This window comes from Helianthus annuus, chromosome 1 (assembly GCF_002127325.2).
Source record: "Helianthus annuus cultivar XRQ/B chromosome 1, HanXRQr2.0-SUNRISE, whole genome shotgun sequence".
Lineage (NCBI taxonomy): Eukaryota > Viridiplantae > Streptophyta > Magnoliopsida > Asterales > Asteraceae > Helianthus > Helianthus annuus.
In genome coordinates this window covers 3,389,141-3,406,626 of record NC_035433.2, presented here as the reverse complement: position 1 = coordinate 3,406,626, position 17,486 = coordinate 3,389,141, and the positions used below count along the sequence as shown (strand labels likewise).

At 35.3% G+C, this 17,486-nt stretch overlaps 2 protein-coding genes across 2 annotated transcripts; one reads left to right on the top strand and one right to left on the bottom strand.

Moving 5' to 3' along the window:
• Positions 1–1,405: 1,405 nt before the first annotated feature.
• LOC110942383 lies at positions 1,406–4,183 on the top strand. Its single transcript, XM_022184383.1, has 4 exons — positions 1,406–1,413; positions 1,843–2,054; positions 2,157–2,953; positions 4,178–4,183. The coding sequence occupies exons 1-4, from the start codon at positions 1,406–1,408 to the stop codon at positions 4,181–4,183; spliced, it is 1,023 nt and encodes a 340-aa protein (XP_022040075.1).
• A 5,076-nt stretch (positions 4,184–9,259) lies between these two features.
• Positions 9,260–12,070, bottom strand: LOC110943098. The gene is made up of 3 exons (XM_022185034.1): positions 11,462–12,070; positions 10,316–11,394; positions 9,260–9,383 (listed from the first exon to the last, which is right to left on the bottom strand). The coding sequence occupies exons 1-3, from the start codon at positions 12,068–12,070 to the stop codon at positions 9,260–9,262; spliced, it is 1,812 nt and encodes a 603-aa protein (XP_022040726.1).
• Between the last annotated feature and the right edge of the window lie 5,416 nt (positions 12,071–17,486).

Genomic DNA, 17,486 nt, shown 5'->3' with positions numbered 1-17,486 from the left:
GATCAATGGGTTTGTAGAAATTAGGTGAACACTAGGATCATAATGGTTGTTCTAGTGAAATATGAATTTATGAAGAAATTTCTGGAATATTGAGGTTAAAATTATGTGTTGATGTGCTTAATTGAAGTTGATAGCAATGGAAATAACAAGACATGAACTTAGTATTGATTATGTAAAATCTGAACCGCTAGGTGTTTGTTAAAACGCCTAAATGAGGATTAAAATGTTAAAGATTGGACAAAAATGCAGATTCGAATATCATAATGAATTATGCGTTATTAATTATAAAAGAGTTCTAAATTGGTTGTGAATGGAAATCTTTAGGTAAAGAATCCGGATCGTCAAGCGGACAAGTCGGAGGTGATACGCGTTTGAAGGGTGTGCTTTAAAGGTACGCGACCTATGGTTTCGTTACATTATGTTATTTATTTGTTCTAGTTTTTTGTATTAGAATTTAGCCAAAGAGTAAAACCCGTTAAGTCATGGAAGTGACGAAGTGCCTTAGACAAATAAAACGGGTCAAAACATGTGTTAGATGTAGAGTTTGGTATGTCTTTGAAATGGTGGCCTCCATTCGACATCCAAACGGGTCAAAACAATGTCGAGTTGTAATTGTTGAAGCGATTGACCTATCACTCGATGAATGGTCATAATTAAAGCGTAATCCGGGAAGCGGACACGCTAAACTTGTTGCAAATAAACCCTTTGTATGGGGATTTAAAATTTAGAAGTTATGCTTGTCAAATTGTTAAAAGGAGCATGTTAAAATCCTCGTAGACAATGCATGTTGTTAAGGCGTAAGCAACTCTTGGTAGGGGAGCGAAACGCTATTGTTTGAAAACTCGGGAATGGGTAAAATCCTTGAAACAAGAGATGATAACAAAAACAAGTTGTAGGACTTGTAAACGAATGGGTCGAATAAACAAAGAGCTGAATCATAGGCCAGTTGTTCGTAAACTGAATTTTTATGTGATTTGTGTTGATAAACGGGTCCGTAAAGGAAAAAGAATCGGCTAAAACGGACGCTCGAGTCAAAAGTTATGATAGTTTAAAGTTTGTAAATGGGAAATAGTGATGATGGGCTGATATACAGCACCCAGCAACGAACTTACTGCCCGAAACGTGGCTTCGCGCCACGCCACGGCGAAACACCATCACCGTCGCGTGACGCGACGGCCATGGCGGGCCGCGACGGATTATGCCAACTCCGCTGAAATCTTTGTTTGTTTCTCATTTTTAACCATGGAACTTGTTTATAATTGATTCTAAGGTGTCAAAACTAATCGTTTATGTGGTTTTGACCGTTGGTGATGATGGACTTAATCCGGATGGCGATCAAGCACAATTCCAAGAACCGAAAACGATATTTTGAAGCTTCCGCGATTACTTAATTATGTCTAAAACAATGTCTATGTAATTAACACTTAAATAATTGTTTTGGGGTTGTTAAACTAGTAGTACTTATCTAAATTGTTAACTCGATGAAAATTTCTTTATGTTTGATATGTAAATCAAAGTTTTGGTTTATAAATGCTTAGTTTATGATAAATTATTATAAAAAAACGGAGTGTTACAAGTTGGTAATCAGAGCTCAAGGTTGTCAACAAAATGTTCGGTTCAAGCTTGATCGATCATCCGGTAAGAATTAGTTATTTTAGTATATTTAATTATATGTTACAAAAGAGATGTGAATTGACGTGCACAGGAAGAGCGCGTTAACACACTCAAACCCGGAAAGTGCACTAAATGAGAACGGTTAAAGCAAGTTATGAACTTGGCTAAACCAAAGCGAATAAAATATATTATAAATGAAGTGATTAACAATTGGTATAAATATTTCAGATTCGAGACGAAAGAAAAGGGTAATAATGATGCGGTGCCGATAGTCACCGAGCAAATGAAAGAGGTGATTGCCGAAGAGGTAGGAAAGGCAATCGAGAATAGTCTATCCGGTTTTATAGACAAAATCCAGAATACAGTGCTTTCGTTAGTTGAGGAACGGGTTAAAAGGTTGGAAGACAATGTCAACCTTGTGAAAGAAAAATCTGGAGAACGTAAGGGTTGTTCATATAAGGAGTTTATGGCGTGTAAACCGCCAAGTTACAACGGGGAAGTTGACCCGATAATATGCTAAAGATGGCTAAGTGATATTGAAGGAGTGTTTAAAAGGACCCACTGTGACGTAAGCGATTTTGTAGTTTACGGTACGGGTCAGTTGAGAGGTCAAGCCAAAGACTGGTGGGATAACAAAAAGAAAGAGATTGGAGCCGATGCGGCAAGGTCCATGACATGGGATGAGTTTACGGTACCATTCCTTAAACATCACAGTCCCAAGGCGGTCATCAACAGAATCAAGGAAGAATTCATCCAGTTGAGACAAAAGGGTGAATCAATAGACAAGATTACGGGCATCTTTCTCGATAAATTAAGGTTTTGTGACGAACTTGTGACGAATGAGGAGCAGAAAATATATTATTATTATAATATGTTAAGTGCCGAATATCGGGAGTTTATGACTCCTTCGAAGTACCAGACCCTCACTGAAATCATTAACACCGCCCGGGAGCGGGAGATTGAATTGAAGAAACAAGTAGAGAGGGGCGAACGAAGGGCGCAGGATGTGAACCCAAGCCCTACAAAGCAGGCACGAACAACTGAATCGGCAAAGGAGCCGGATATGAAGGGCGGATCGCCGAGCTGTAAGGTATGTGGAAAGGGGCATAAAGGCGAGTGTCTCTTTAAGGATAAACCGTGTCCCATATGCGGAAAGACAGGGCATACGGCTTCGCTCTGCCCAGGGAAGGTTTCGGTTTGTTACAATTGCTACCAACCGGGTCACAGGAAATTTGAGTGCCCGGAGTTGAATGAGAAGGATGTGCAGATGGAAGCACAAAAGGCATGGGCCAGATCTTTCCAATTAACTGCAACCGAAGTCAAGATAGAACCTGATGCCGTGGGCAATATATATATATATATATATATATATATATATATATATATATATATATATATATATATATATATATATATATATATATATATATATATATATATATATATATATATATATATATATATATATATATATATATATATATATATATATATATATATATATATATATATATATATATATATATATATATATATATATATATATATATATATATATGTGTGTGTGTGTGTGTGTGTGTATAAGAAAATATACAATAGTGAGTATGCGGAACCTAGGCAAAAATAGTCATGATAAATATTGCCATGGGAAGGGGTGCGCGTCACTCAAACCCGGAAACTTAATAAAGTATCAATAAATATGGATTAGAAACTTGGATACGGGTAACTATCCAAGTAACATGTAATTGATAAAAATCCTTATGAGGAAGAACAACGATCACATTGATAGGTGTGATTGTATAAAGAATTCAGTTTCGGTGAAAAACAACGTTTAACAAATATGCACATTATGAGACAAAATAGAAAATGGTTAATAATAAAGGGTGTAGGTCTTAACACCGATAGGTGCAAAACGATACATTAGAAAGAAGGTTTTGATGATGAAAAGTTTATAAGAACTTAAACACGACGTGATGCGATGCAATCATGGTCATGAAAAGTGATATAGAATATAATTAGGCTGTAGCGCGAGATACGGGATAGAAAATCGTAAACTCACATAACTCCGAATATGGTGAAGGGATAAACCCAAATTAACGGGACAAGAGGTGACGGTGATTGATCAGTCTAGCCGACAAGATCACCCGGGGTCAAAATAGTGTTGTGACTCACATAAAACACTTGACAATATGGGGTAATATAGAATAAACATGTTAAAGAACTCGTATTATTGAGTGGTCAAGTGGCAAATTGAGGCCGAGTAGGCGGCAAGATAAGAAATACAGGACACAAGTTAAAGTCCATGGGAACTTACACATGGAAGACGCATGCGTCGAGGCAAATGATAACTCTTGACAAAAAGAAATGAGGTCTGAAAAACGAAACTAAGGTAGTTGGGTCCAAACCAAAGAACTACTAAATAAAGGTTTCCGGGACGAAACCTCTTTAAGGGGGTGGACTTGTAACACCCCGAAAATATAAAACCTTATATTAGAATTATAAAGTATTAATCAAACAAGAACCAACTAACTTTGCATATTTTGATAATTGAACTCATGATCAGGTTTAGGAAAACTACTTATAAAAGTCAACCTCATGTCATTTCGGAGACTCGGTGACCATATGGGAAGAACCATCAATGACTCCATCCACCAAGTAACGCGCACCACAACTTGATCCATGACCCATTTTAGCACGAACACGTCTGTGGGTCCCATCCTCCAGCTCTTTCCTCTTCTTTTTTGGGTCCATAAATCCGTTCTGAATAGCTTCCAATGCTTTTGTGGTCAACAAACGGTTTCTTCTACTCTGTCGTTGACCACTAGCAAGAGGAGTCAACGAGTAATTCTGGTTGGTGGTTGTTTCAGATAAAACCGATTGCTTAGCAGGAGATTGTTTTTCATCATCATCTGAACCTGGACCTGCTCGTGGGTTGTTCAAGTCGATCACTATTTTCATACGCTTCTTCTGAGAACATGCAGCATCTTCCATGTCTTCATGTGCACCACAGCTGTTTTCATTTTTAATATTATCAACAATTTGACGTTTTGTTTTTCTCTTGAGTACCAACTTCTGATTTTTTGCTGCTTGCTCGTCTGTAGAGGGATCCATTTTGGTATTTTCCGCTGTGTTAAGATTCACATCGTCATTCTGAGATTCTTCTATTGTGTCATGTGTAGTTTCTCCAGATACATTAGCTGACGCTTGCATATCAGCAGGTTTAGAAACAGTCAAATTTGTAAGCTCTCTGACTTTAACAATCCCAACCAAACAGGTATCCACAACTGTGCATTTCATCAAATCTTGTTCATCATTGTCAGGTTCGTGTTCAAGAAGGTGCGGTTCAGATGCAACTTTATTCAGCACTTCAGTCAACAAGTCAAAATATTGACTTCCTTTGACCAGATCCCTCCTTGAAAACTTTGTCACACCAGGTGCAAGAAACACTAGATTCTTCGAGTTTTGGAACGCATAGTTTGTAGCCTGTTCATAGTGCCATCCTCTAGCTAAAAGACGAGGCCACACAGCAGCCCAGAAGAACTCATTTAACCGCGCTTTACATAATCCAATGCGATCCTTCAAAATATCAACAATTTCTTCCGTTTTAAGAGACGAGCAAGTAGATTCTACTTTTTTGCTTGTTAATCGCGTTTGGGTCTTGATAGTAAGGTCTTCTTTTCCTTTGCCAATGGCTAGGGCTTCTACAAGAAGATCGAGGCCCATTGTATCTCTTAAACTGAACACATACTTCTCAAATGAAAGTTTACCCTCCTCAAACGTTCTAATGACCTGCAGGAAACCATACATTAATAACCGATGTTTCGAAGTGTAGAAAAATCAGCAATAAACAAAGTACCTGTGTCAACTTAGCTTTACACTCATCGGTTACATTAGAAAGCGAGCGAGACAAAAGCTCGTGCAGCCTCCACCCTCTGAAAATCTTTTTTCCAGGAAGGGACTTGCTAATTTTTTTCTTCCGATACATTGACCATGTTTGGTGTTCACTGCTTCTGTAGAACTTCCCATAGTAATAAGATATAACATTTGGCATACCTTTATTCCCCATGAACTTGTTCACAACGTGAAGATTCTTACCAAATATATATAAACCAAGAACAAAACTATCATGTTCAATCGCGCTCCAAGATTCTTCAGTTTGTGAACAAGGAACTGGAACCAAATCGTTGTCTGTTTTACAGCCCTTAGCATTTGCTTCAATATCCATGGTTTCTTCCTTGTTCTTATGTTGACTGTGAACCCATGTGACAGGAATTGACAGACCAAATTCACAGATGGGTACCTTCTTGAGTTGGGATCGCTCGCTTTCTGTCATCCAAGATGGGATTTGGGCCTGGTATTCATCTCCAACCCGCGCGATCTTTTGTGGCGCTCCAAATATGTTACCAGCTGCAGAATATTCTTCAGAATGGAGCCATTCGACACGTTGATCAACATCTCTATCCATCTATCCACAACTAAACATGAAAACAGACAACGTTACTTGTTAGCGTCATGTTTCAATCAAAACACAAGTTCTTGATTGTATGACTAAACACATTTTTGTCCCCAAATATCTTTTATACCATTGGGAACCTAATTTTCCCCTCGAATTTAACGTGATTTACGACTGTTCCAAATCTTCGCATCTAAACAGAAACTTTGTTGCATTTATGTTGGCAAATTTCAATCAATTCAATAATCAAGTTAAGTTATTCCATAATTAACCAATTTAATTTCGACGATTAGCTCCTATAGAAAATCAAATTCAGATCTATAATGAACCCAAGAATCGAAACAATTTGGTAACTACTTGAACACATAAAACGATACCAAATTGAACAGAAATTAACATAAAAAAAACAGTGAATGCCATGAACATATATTAAAGTATAAGCATCGATAACTAAAAGCATTCGCGATGAAAACATAAACAATTAGATCAAACCTATATAAGTTTAATGCTACAGCAACGAAAAAATATATCAAAAAAGCTTACTAAACTTGAATGTAACGAATCCCACGTGACGACGCAAAGATTAACAGATGTCTATCCATGTTTTGCATCAAATAGATACATTTTAATTATTGTTTTGAAGATTAATTTCTTTGATGAACACACAACATGATGATGAAGAATGCAAGAAACAAAGACATAAAACAGTAGTTGATGATCATGAAACAAAGAATTCTACCTTTGAGAAATATTGCAAGTGAACAAGTTGTTGTTGTTGCAGCCTGAGAGCGTTCCTGAGGAAACTGTGATTGCAGAAAGAGAAGAGTATGTGTTCGGGTATTTATAAATAAAAAGAGACGACTAATCTGCTTTTTTTTGGGTGGATTTTACAAGTCACAAGACCAAACACGTCTGACCAACACCTTATAAACATTTTTATTTGTCTTCTTTAAAGTTGGATTAATATAAGTAATTTGAAAATTTTATAATTATTCTAATCTGTCTATAAGCCCACAATAACTGATTTATATTTGAATGCATGTATTATCCATCCTGAATGGTTCATCCATGTCTATGGTCTCTCCATTTTTTATACTAATAAAACCACATACTGATAAATTATCATATAGGGAAGGATCAACAGAAACTCCTTTTAACGAGAAAACAAAAAAAATCATCCGAAGCTATATTACACGTATGTAATACATATATCCGGAACTAAAAAAACACGTTGTGGACCACAAGAAAAAGTCTTTGCGGTCCGCAAGGAAAAAAGATATGTAAGACATGTTATATTACACATGTGTGATAAAACGTTTTTTTCCCAAAATTTTTGTTTTTCGTATAAAGCATATATGCAGTATATCCAATATATATATATATATATATATATATATATATATATATATATATATATATATATATATATATATATATATATATATATATATTGGAAAGGCACTTTATCACATGTATAATATAAAAAAACGCCCTTGCTGTCCTTAGCGTGTTTTTCAGTTAGTTTTTCCATTTTCTCATTTAAATTAAGTTGTTTCAAGATGCTCTTCCTTAACATATATGGTTATAAACTGTCCTATTCATAACAATTGGTTTAATTATTTGTGAATTAAAAATAACAAGAGATTAATAACTTTTACATTATATACTAATTCATCCCTTTACTTAGATAATCACCAATAATAAACTTTTGGGTGTTCATGGATAGTCAGGGCGATTTTACGAATTGTATGTTTTGTGGCAGTCACAAGACCAAACCAGCTAACACGTTTAACCACCATTTTATAACATTCTTATTTTTCTTGAGTTTGAACTAGTGGTTGAGTTTGAGGAACTTGTCTCTTTTTAGCTTCAAATTTTGCAAGAGTTTTGGATTTTTGGATAACTATTGGAGGCCTCATATCAACTTTATCAATTTTATTTATTTTTATATCTTGCCTCACATCTCTCTTTCCTCGCTCTTTAAATTTCTATCTGATCTTTCACCAAGGCAACACTTAGACCTCTTTGATCTCATTTGAATTTTGATCTTCTTTCTTCATGGTCTATGTCACCAACAAAGGGCTCTTTTTGTTTTTCAACCATAGCAATGGCCCTTCTATCCGGTGGCGGAACTAGAAGAAAAAATTTAGCGGTATCCCAATTTTTTTTTTACCTAGACCCGCCCATGAGAATTCAAGGGCCCTGTGCAGCTAGTAAAAATAGGCCCTTAAATTCTTCTTTTTACAATTTAAAGCATATGTTGATTATCATTTTTTTATTAATGCGTGTACCACACACACGAGAACATTTTCAAATATTTTTTTTTTATAAAACTTTAAATGTTATTTACAGGTTTTATAAATATCATTTAGTTTATAATAAATAACATTACGAATCGTATCTAAGATCTTTATCTTTAATTTTATGACTGGAGTTTAAAATTTTTCTTATTCGTATATCCATAGAATAGATAAAACATTTATATACTCTTCATGTTTATATAATATTTTTTTACATTTAAACAAAAAAGATAATTTATTAAATCATGTATTTAAAAAGAACCATTTTAATCTTTTCAAGTATTATTATGTATTTAAAAAGAGCTATTTTAATCTTTTTTCAAGTATTATTTTCACTTTTAGCCTTTTTGTTAGTTTAAAAAATAACCACCGTACAGTTTAAAAAAAAAGTTGATGCATATCATTTTCAGGGAATCTTTTATGCAGGTAAAACTATAAAATAATAAATAAACAAAGTAAAAAAACAATTAAGTAATGTTTACAATAAATTACTTTTCAAAAAAAATTGTTTATAGTAAATTGAATAAAAGGTTGAACATTAATTTGATATTTTCAAAAGTGACTTTTGACTTTTCCAGATTTAGTAGTGTTCATTTTTATTTAGTATCCCAATACTCATAATATTATATTAAATATTAATTATTATGAGTTCATCTTCTTCCTTCTTAAAAAAAGTATGCTCTGTAACCTGCAACTTTATGTAACCGAAAATTTATTTTCCCTGAAACTTCATTTCATCTTATCCTCTTCTATTACATTCAGGGATATCCTAACATTTGATTAAGGGTATCGCCAAAAAAAAAAAAAAAAAAAAAAAAAAAAAAAAAAAAACCGAAATGAAATAATAGATTGCAGTACGCCAAGAAAGTTGAGGGGTATCCCGTGTTACGGCTCACATAACACTGGTTCCGCCCCTGCTTCTATCATCGGTCCTTTTCTTTGCAATTGCAGCTCCTATGGCTATCATATCTGGTTTTTCGGGCTTCTCCCCGTTTTTGGCATCAACAGTTTCTTGCCTGATAAGATAATTATGCAACCAGGGGCCAAGGGCTGAAGAGCCAAATATTTTCCAAATATTTTAGCATCAAAATTTGGAGGGAGGATTGGAATGTGACATCCCGTATTTTTCCCGATCATTATCCGCACTGTAATTAAAATGCGTTATTTCGTGATGGTACAATTAGACTTAATATATATGTGATTAAAGTCAATTTGAAGTTAATAGAGCCCTAGTGTGCAATGGATTTGCAAATGGTGGATTTAGAAAAAATTATTGTATTGTGTAACAATATTATACCCAAAACGAACGTTGGTGACGACGATCACTTAGTGTTTAGAAGTCCATGAATTGTCCAATATGTTTGGTTTGATATGGAATAATAGGTCATAAGTGGAACTTAGGTGAAAGCACAACAAGACCCTACTTTATTGTTTTTGTTTGGAATTGCCCGGAATTCGCATGCGTTTTAGATCTTTAACGATTTTCAAAGATCCTAGGTACTACTAAGCACCAAATATTATTCTAGTTAGTAAAATTTTGATAAACTTAGTGGGAAAATAATAATTCTCATTTTTTTTGGGTTTAAACAAGTATTAGAAGATGTTAAACTTGTATAAAAACAACTAGACTTTTATAAATTGTGCAAGTATTGTTTAATATATAGGCCGGTTAACGTATGGTGCGTACGCAGCAACCACAACCACAGGATCTGATACAATCTTCACTTGATTATACGTGGTGGCACGATCGTAATAAGCAAGCATTCTGATAGAAATTTAGGAGAAAATGATATAATTATCAATTTCACTCTCTCATTTATCATACGAGATTCAGAAACTGAATACCAAAATGATATAATTATCAATTTCACTCTCTCATTTATCATACGAGATTCGTGCCCGAGCCGAGCTTGAGCCTTAAAACAAAGCTTGTTTGTTTATCGAGCACCAACACGCCTCCGGCTCTTTCCTCTTCTTTTTTGGGTCCATAAATCCGTTCTGAATAGCTTCCAATGCTTTTGTGGTCAACAAACGGTTTCTTCTACTCTGTCGTTGACCATTGGCAAGAGGAGTCAACGAGTCATTCTGGTTGGTGGTTGTTTCAGATAAAACTGATTGCTTAGCAGAAGATTGTTTTTCATCATCATCTGAACCTGGACCTGCTCGTGGGTTGTTCAAGTCGATCACTATTTTCATACGCTTCTTCTGAGAACATGCAGCATCTTCCATGTCTTCATGTGGACCACAGCTGTTTTCATTTTTAATATTATCAACAGTTTGACGTTTTGTTTTTCGTTTGAATACCAACTTCTGATTTTTTTCTGGTTGCTCGTCTGTAGAGGGATCCATTTTGGTATTTTCCACTGTGTTAAGATTCACATCGTCATTCTGAGATTCTTCTATTGTGTCATGTGTAGTTTCTCCAGATACATTAGCTGATGCTTGCATATCAGCAGGTTTAGAAACAGTCAAATTTGTGAGCTCTCTGACTTTAACAATCCCAACCAAACAGGTATCCACAACTGTGCATTTCATCAAATCTTGTTCATCATTGTCAGGTTCGCGTTCAAGAAGGTGCGGTTCAGATGCAACTTTATTCAGCACTTCAGTCAACGAGTCAAAATATTGACTTCCTTTGACCAGATCCCTCCTTGAAAACTTTGTCACACCAGGTGCAAGAAACACTAGATTCTTCGAGTTTTGGAACGCATAGTTTGTAGCCTGTTCATAGCGCCATCCTCTAGCTAAAAGACGAGGCCACACAGCAGCCCAGAAGAACTCACTTAACCGCGCTTTACTTAATCCAATGCGATCCTTCAAAATATCAACAATTTCTTCCGTTTTAAGAGAAGAGCAAGTAGATTCTACTTTTTTGCTGCTTAATCGCGTTTGGGTCTTGATTGTAAGGTCTTCTTTTCCTTTGCCTATGGCTACGGCTTCTACAAGAAGATCGAGGCCCATTGTATCTCTTAAACTGAACACATACTTCTCAAATGAAAGTTTACCCTCCTCAAACGTTCTAATGACCTGCAAGAAACCATACATTAATAACCAATGTTTTGAAGTGTAGAAAAATCAGCAATAAAAAAAGTACCTGTGTCAACTTAGCTTTACACTCATCGGTTACATTAGAAAGCGAGCGAGACAAAAGCTCGTGCAGCCTCCACCCTCTGAAAATCTTTTTTCCAGGAAGGGACTTGCTAATTTTTTTCTTCCGATACACTGACCATGTTTGGTGTTCACTGCTTCTGTAGAACTTCCCATAGTAATAAGATATAACATTTTGCATACCTTTATTCCCCATGAACTTGTTCACAACACGAAGATTCTTACCAAATATATATAAACCAAGAACAAAGCTATCATGTTCAATTGCGCTCCAAGATTCTTCAGTTTGTGAACAAGGAACTGGAACCAAATCGTTGTCTGTTTTCCAGCCCATAGCATTTGCTTCAATATCCATGGTTTCTTCCTTGTTCTTATGTTGACTGTGAACCCATGTGACAGGAATTGACAGACCACATTCACAGATGGGTACCTTCTTGAGTTGGGATCGCTCGCTTTCTGTCATCAAAGATGGGATTTGTGCCTGATATTCATCTCCAACCCGCGCGATCTTTTGTGGCTCTCCAAAGATTTTACCAGCAGCAGAATATTGTTCAGAATGGAGCCATTCGACACGTTGATCAACATCTCTATCCATCTATCCACAACTAAACATGAAAACAGACAACGTTACTTGTTAGCGTCATGTTTCAATCAAACACAAGTTCATGATTGTATGACTAAACACATTTTTGTCCCCAAATATCTTTTATACTATTGGGAACCTAATTTTCCCCTCGAATTTAACGCGATTTACGACTATTCCAAATCTTTGCATCTAAACAGAAACTTTGTCGCATTTATGTTGGCAAATTTCAATCAATTCAATAAATCAAGTTAAGTTATTCCATAATTAACCAATTTAATTTAGGTGATTAGCTCCTATAGAAAATCAAACTCAGATCTATAATGAACCCAAGAATCGAAACAATTTGGTAACTACTTGAACACATACAACAATACCAAATTGAACAGAAATTAACATAAAAAAACAGTGAATGCCATGAACATATATTAAAGTATAAGCATCGATAACTAAAAGCATTCGCGATGAAAACATAAACAATTAGATCAAACCTATATAAGTTTAATGCTACAGCAATGAAAAAATATATCAAAAAAAGCTTACAAAACTTGAATGTAACGAATCCCACGTGACGACGCAAAGGTTAACAGATACATTTTTTGCATCAAATAGATACATTTTTAATTATTGCTTTGAAGATTAATTTCTTTGATGACCACACAACATGATGATGAAGAATGCAAGAAACAAAGACATAAAACAGTAGTTGATGATCATGAAACAAAGAATTCTACCTTTGAGAAATATTGCAAGTGAACAAGTTGTTGTTGTTGTTGTTGTTGCAGCCTGAGAGCGTTCCTGAGGAAACTGTGATTGCAGAATGAGAAGAGTATGTGTTCGGGTATTTATAAATAAAAAGAGACACTAATCTGCTTTTTTTTGGGTGGATTTTACAAGTCACAAGACCAAACACGTCTGACCAACACCTTATAAACATTTTTATTTGTCTTCTTTAAAGTTGGATTAATATAAGTAGTTTGAAAATTCTATAATTATTCTAATCTGTCTATAAGCCCACAATAACTGATTTACTTATATTTGAATGCATGTATTATCCATCCTGAATGGTTCATCCATGTCTATGGTCTCTCCATTTTTTATACTAATAAAACCACATACTGATAAATTATCATATAGGGAAGGATCAACAGAAACTCCTTTTAACGAGAAAAAAAAAAAAAAAAAAAAAATCATCCGAAGCTATATTACACGTATGTAATACATATATCCGGAACTAAAAAAACACGTTGTGGACCGCAAGAAAAAGTCTTTGCGGTCCGCAAGGAAAAAAGATATGTAATACATGTTATATTACACATGTGTAATAAAACGTTTTTTTTCTCAAAATTTTTGTGTTTCGTATAATGCATAATGCATATATGCAGTATATCCAATATATATATATATATATATATATATATATATATATATATATATATATATATATATATTAAAAGGCACTTTATCACATGTATAATATAAAAAACGCCCTTGCGGACCTCAACGTGTTTTTTAGTTAGTTTTTTCATTTTCTCATTTAAATTAAGTTGTTTCAAGATGCTCTTCCTTAACATGTATGGTTTTAAACTGTCCTATTTATAACAATTGGTTTAATTATTTGTGAATTAAAAATAAAAAAGAGATTAAAAACTTTTACATTATATACTGATTCATTCCTTTACTTAGATAATCACCAATAATAAACTTTTGGGTGTTCATGGATAGTCAGGGCGATTTTACGAATTGTATGTTTTGTGGCAGTCACAAGACCAAACCAGCTAACACGTTTAACCACCATTTTATAACATTCTTATTTTTCTTGAGTTTGAACTGCTGGTTGAGTTTGAGGAACTTGTCTCTTTTAAGCTTCAAATTTTGCCAGAGTTTTGGATTTTTGGATAACTATTGGAGGCCTCATATCAACTTTATCAATTTTATTTATTTTTATATCTTGCCTCACATCTCTCTTTCCTCGCTCTTTAACTTTCTATCTGATCTTTCACCAAGGCAACACTTAGACCTCTTTGATCTCTTTTGAATTTTGATCTTCTTTCTTCATGGTCTATGTCACCAACAAAGGGCTCTTTTTGTTTTTCAACCATAGCAATGGCCCTTCTATCCGGTGGCGGAACTAGAAGAAAAATTTAGGGGTATCCCAATTTTTTTTTACCTAGACTCGTCCCTGAGAATTCAAGGGCCTTGTGCAGCTAGTAAAAATAGGCCCTTAAATTCTTCTTTTTACAATTTAAAGCATATGTTGATTATCATTTTTTTTATTAATGTGTGTACCACACACACACGAGAACATTATCAAATATTTTTTTTTATAAAACTTTAAATGTTATCTACAGGTTTTATAAATAATATTTAGTTTATAATAAATAATATTACGAATCGTATCTAAGATCTTTATCTTTAATTTTATGACTGGAGTTTAAAATTTTTCTTATTCGTATATCCATAGAATAGATAAAACATTTATATACTCTTCATGTTTATATAATATTTCTTTACATTTAAACAAAAAAGATAATTTATTAAATCACGTATTTAAAAAGAACCATTTTAATCTTTTCAAGTATTATTATGTATTTAAAAAGAACTATTTTAATCTTTTTTCAAGTATTATTTTCACTTTTAGCCTTTTTGTTAGTTTAAAAAATAACCACCTTAAAGTTTATAAAAAAATGTTGATGCATATCATTTTCAGGGAATCTTTTATGCAGGAAAAACTATAAAATAATAAATAAACAAAGTAAAAAAAACAATTAAGTAATGTTTACAATAAATTATTTTTCAAAAAAAAGAATGTTTATAGTAAATTGAATAAAAGGTTGAACATTACTTGGATATTTTGAAAAGTGACTTTTGACTTTTCCAGATTTAGTAGTGTTCATTTTCATTTAGTATCCCAATACTCATAATATTATATTAAATATTAATTATTATGAGTTCACCTTCTTCCTTCTTCAAGAAAGTATGCTATGTAACCTGCAACTTTATGTAACCGAAAATTTTCATTTTCTCTGAAACTTCATTTCATCTTATCCTCTTCTATTACATTCAGGGGTATCCTAACATTTGATTAAGCGTATCGCAACAAAAAAAAAACGGAAATGAAATAAAAAATTGCAGTACGCCAAGAAAGTTGAGGGGTATCCCGTGCTACGGCTCACATAACACTGGTTCCGCCCCTGCTTCAATCATCGGTCCTTTTCTTGGCTGTTGCAGCTCCTATGGCTATCATATCTTGTTTTTCAGGCTTCTCCCCATTTTTTGCATCAACAGTTTCTTGCCTGATAAGATAATTATGCAACCAGCGCCTAGGGCTGAAGAGCCAAATATTTTTCCAAATATTTTAGCATCAAAATTTGGGAGGTTCAACCAAAGAGTGGAAGATGAAACGAAAAATATGAACCACGAGTTGCTCACACGTAAAGACATTCCTATGGCTCTTAAAATGCGTATGTTCAACTTGGCACGTGTAATGGACACGCTCTATAAGTATGATGATATGTTAAAAAACGTTGGAGATGAATTCCAAGATTATATCAAGTCTTTGTTCACAAATGTTATGAGTGTTTGAGTTCCGATTCTTCATATCTCATATATCGGGATGATATCGGTTCTTTTTAAAGATGGAAAACTATGGCAGCGAATAAGACCTGACCTATGATTGTGGTTATATGGTCAATAGAGCTATAATTTATGTTTTGTATTTTTGTTGTTGTTTTACATAAAATAAGTGTTTTGATTTAATGTATTGTTTTAAAATTCCAATCTCCAAATTGTATAAAAAATATTGTTTAAAATGTCACACCCCCAAAATCCACCCGCGGAGTACCACCGCTTGGAGGCGTGACATGACCAGGATCAAGCCACCAATCATATTGAACAAGCATATAATAGTTAAAGTAGTTCAAAAACCCAAATCAATACGATTGATGTTCAAACCAAACTTTGTTTAAGTAGCGGAAGCATAATAATGAAAACCCAATATAAGTTATAAAATTCAAATATCGTTCACGATCCGTATCCCACAACGACCTGCTCCTCCCTGTGCAAGCTCCATAATGTACCTAAGGTCCTGCAAGGCATGCAGCAGATAATCAACAACTAGTTGAGCGAGTTCACAGAAAGTAAGTTCATAACAGTAATGCGTAAGTTCGTCTAATGGGGGCTTCCCATGCACGTATGTACTAATGGTGGGGGTTTCCCATGCCTCATATATGTACTACTAGTGGGGGATTCCCACGTTTATCTTTACTAATGGGGGCTTCCCAATATTGGTACTTACTAGACTATTTGCAACCATGTGTTCTTCTTAATCCGAGAACAGGAATACGTACAAGGTCACGCAGGATTTACGTGAGTGCCCTTCCCCGAGGACAGTGGTACGCGTGGGGTTTACGTAGGATTTACGTAAGTGTCCTTCCGACCCGGAAGACAGTAGTGGGTATTAGGTTACGTAGGATTTACGTAAGTGTCCTCCCGACCCGGGAGACAATGGTAGATACTAGTTTACGTAGGTTTTACGTAAGTGTCCTGACTATCCTGAGGACGATGGTCTATAGTCTAGTGATTGCGTAAGTACGAGTAATCATTCCATATCAAACATTCCAACCCAATTCCCAACCCGGGAATCCCATGCCTTGGCTGTGTGAACTCACCTTGGTTTGCTCGGCAGATACACAAAAAGGTTCCTTGAACTAAAGTGGTCAATCTCGTCCTAACAGGGTTACCACACAAGTCAGGTTTTGACTCAAGCATTGCACGTATGTATCACGTAAGCTAGCAGATAACGTGCACGTAATAATCATGGCAAACACGTAACATAAGTTAACTGTCATAACATATCCAGCTTGTAAAACTAGGAGTCGGTCCAATGACCTCCGGCCCAAATATTATAACAAATCAATAATACAAATTCTCGGCCCAATAAGATTAAACAGTCCAATAAGGTGTCCGTGCTCACAGTCTCGAGTCGGGACCAAGCGGTCTCGAGTTGGGCTGGTTCCAAGTCTCGAGTCGCAAAAGGAATGATCTCGAGTTGTCATGGTCCGGTCTCGAGTCGCAACAGGACTCGCAACCATGGTCTCGGCTCGTGCTGCTGTGTGTCGGTGTGAGGTCTCGAGTCGCAACGGGACTCGCAACCGTGGTCTCGGCTCGTGCTGCTGTGTGTCGGTGTGAGGTCTCGAGTCGCAACGGGACTCGCAACCGTGGTCTCGGCTCGTGCTGCTGTGTGTCGGTGTGAGGTCTCGAGTCGCAACGGGACTCGCAACGCCGGTCTCGGGTTATCATGCTCAGGTCGAGATCACACGATCTCGACTTGCAACCGTGTTGAGTCTATCAATTTGTAACAGATTTCCTGATTTCATGCTCATGATTACCGTGATATCAGTTAACAAGTTTGGCAGTTTCTAAAACA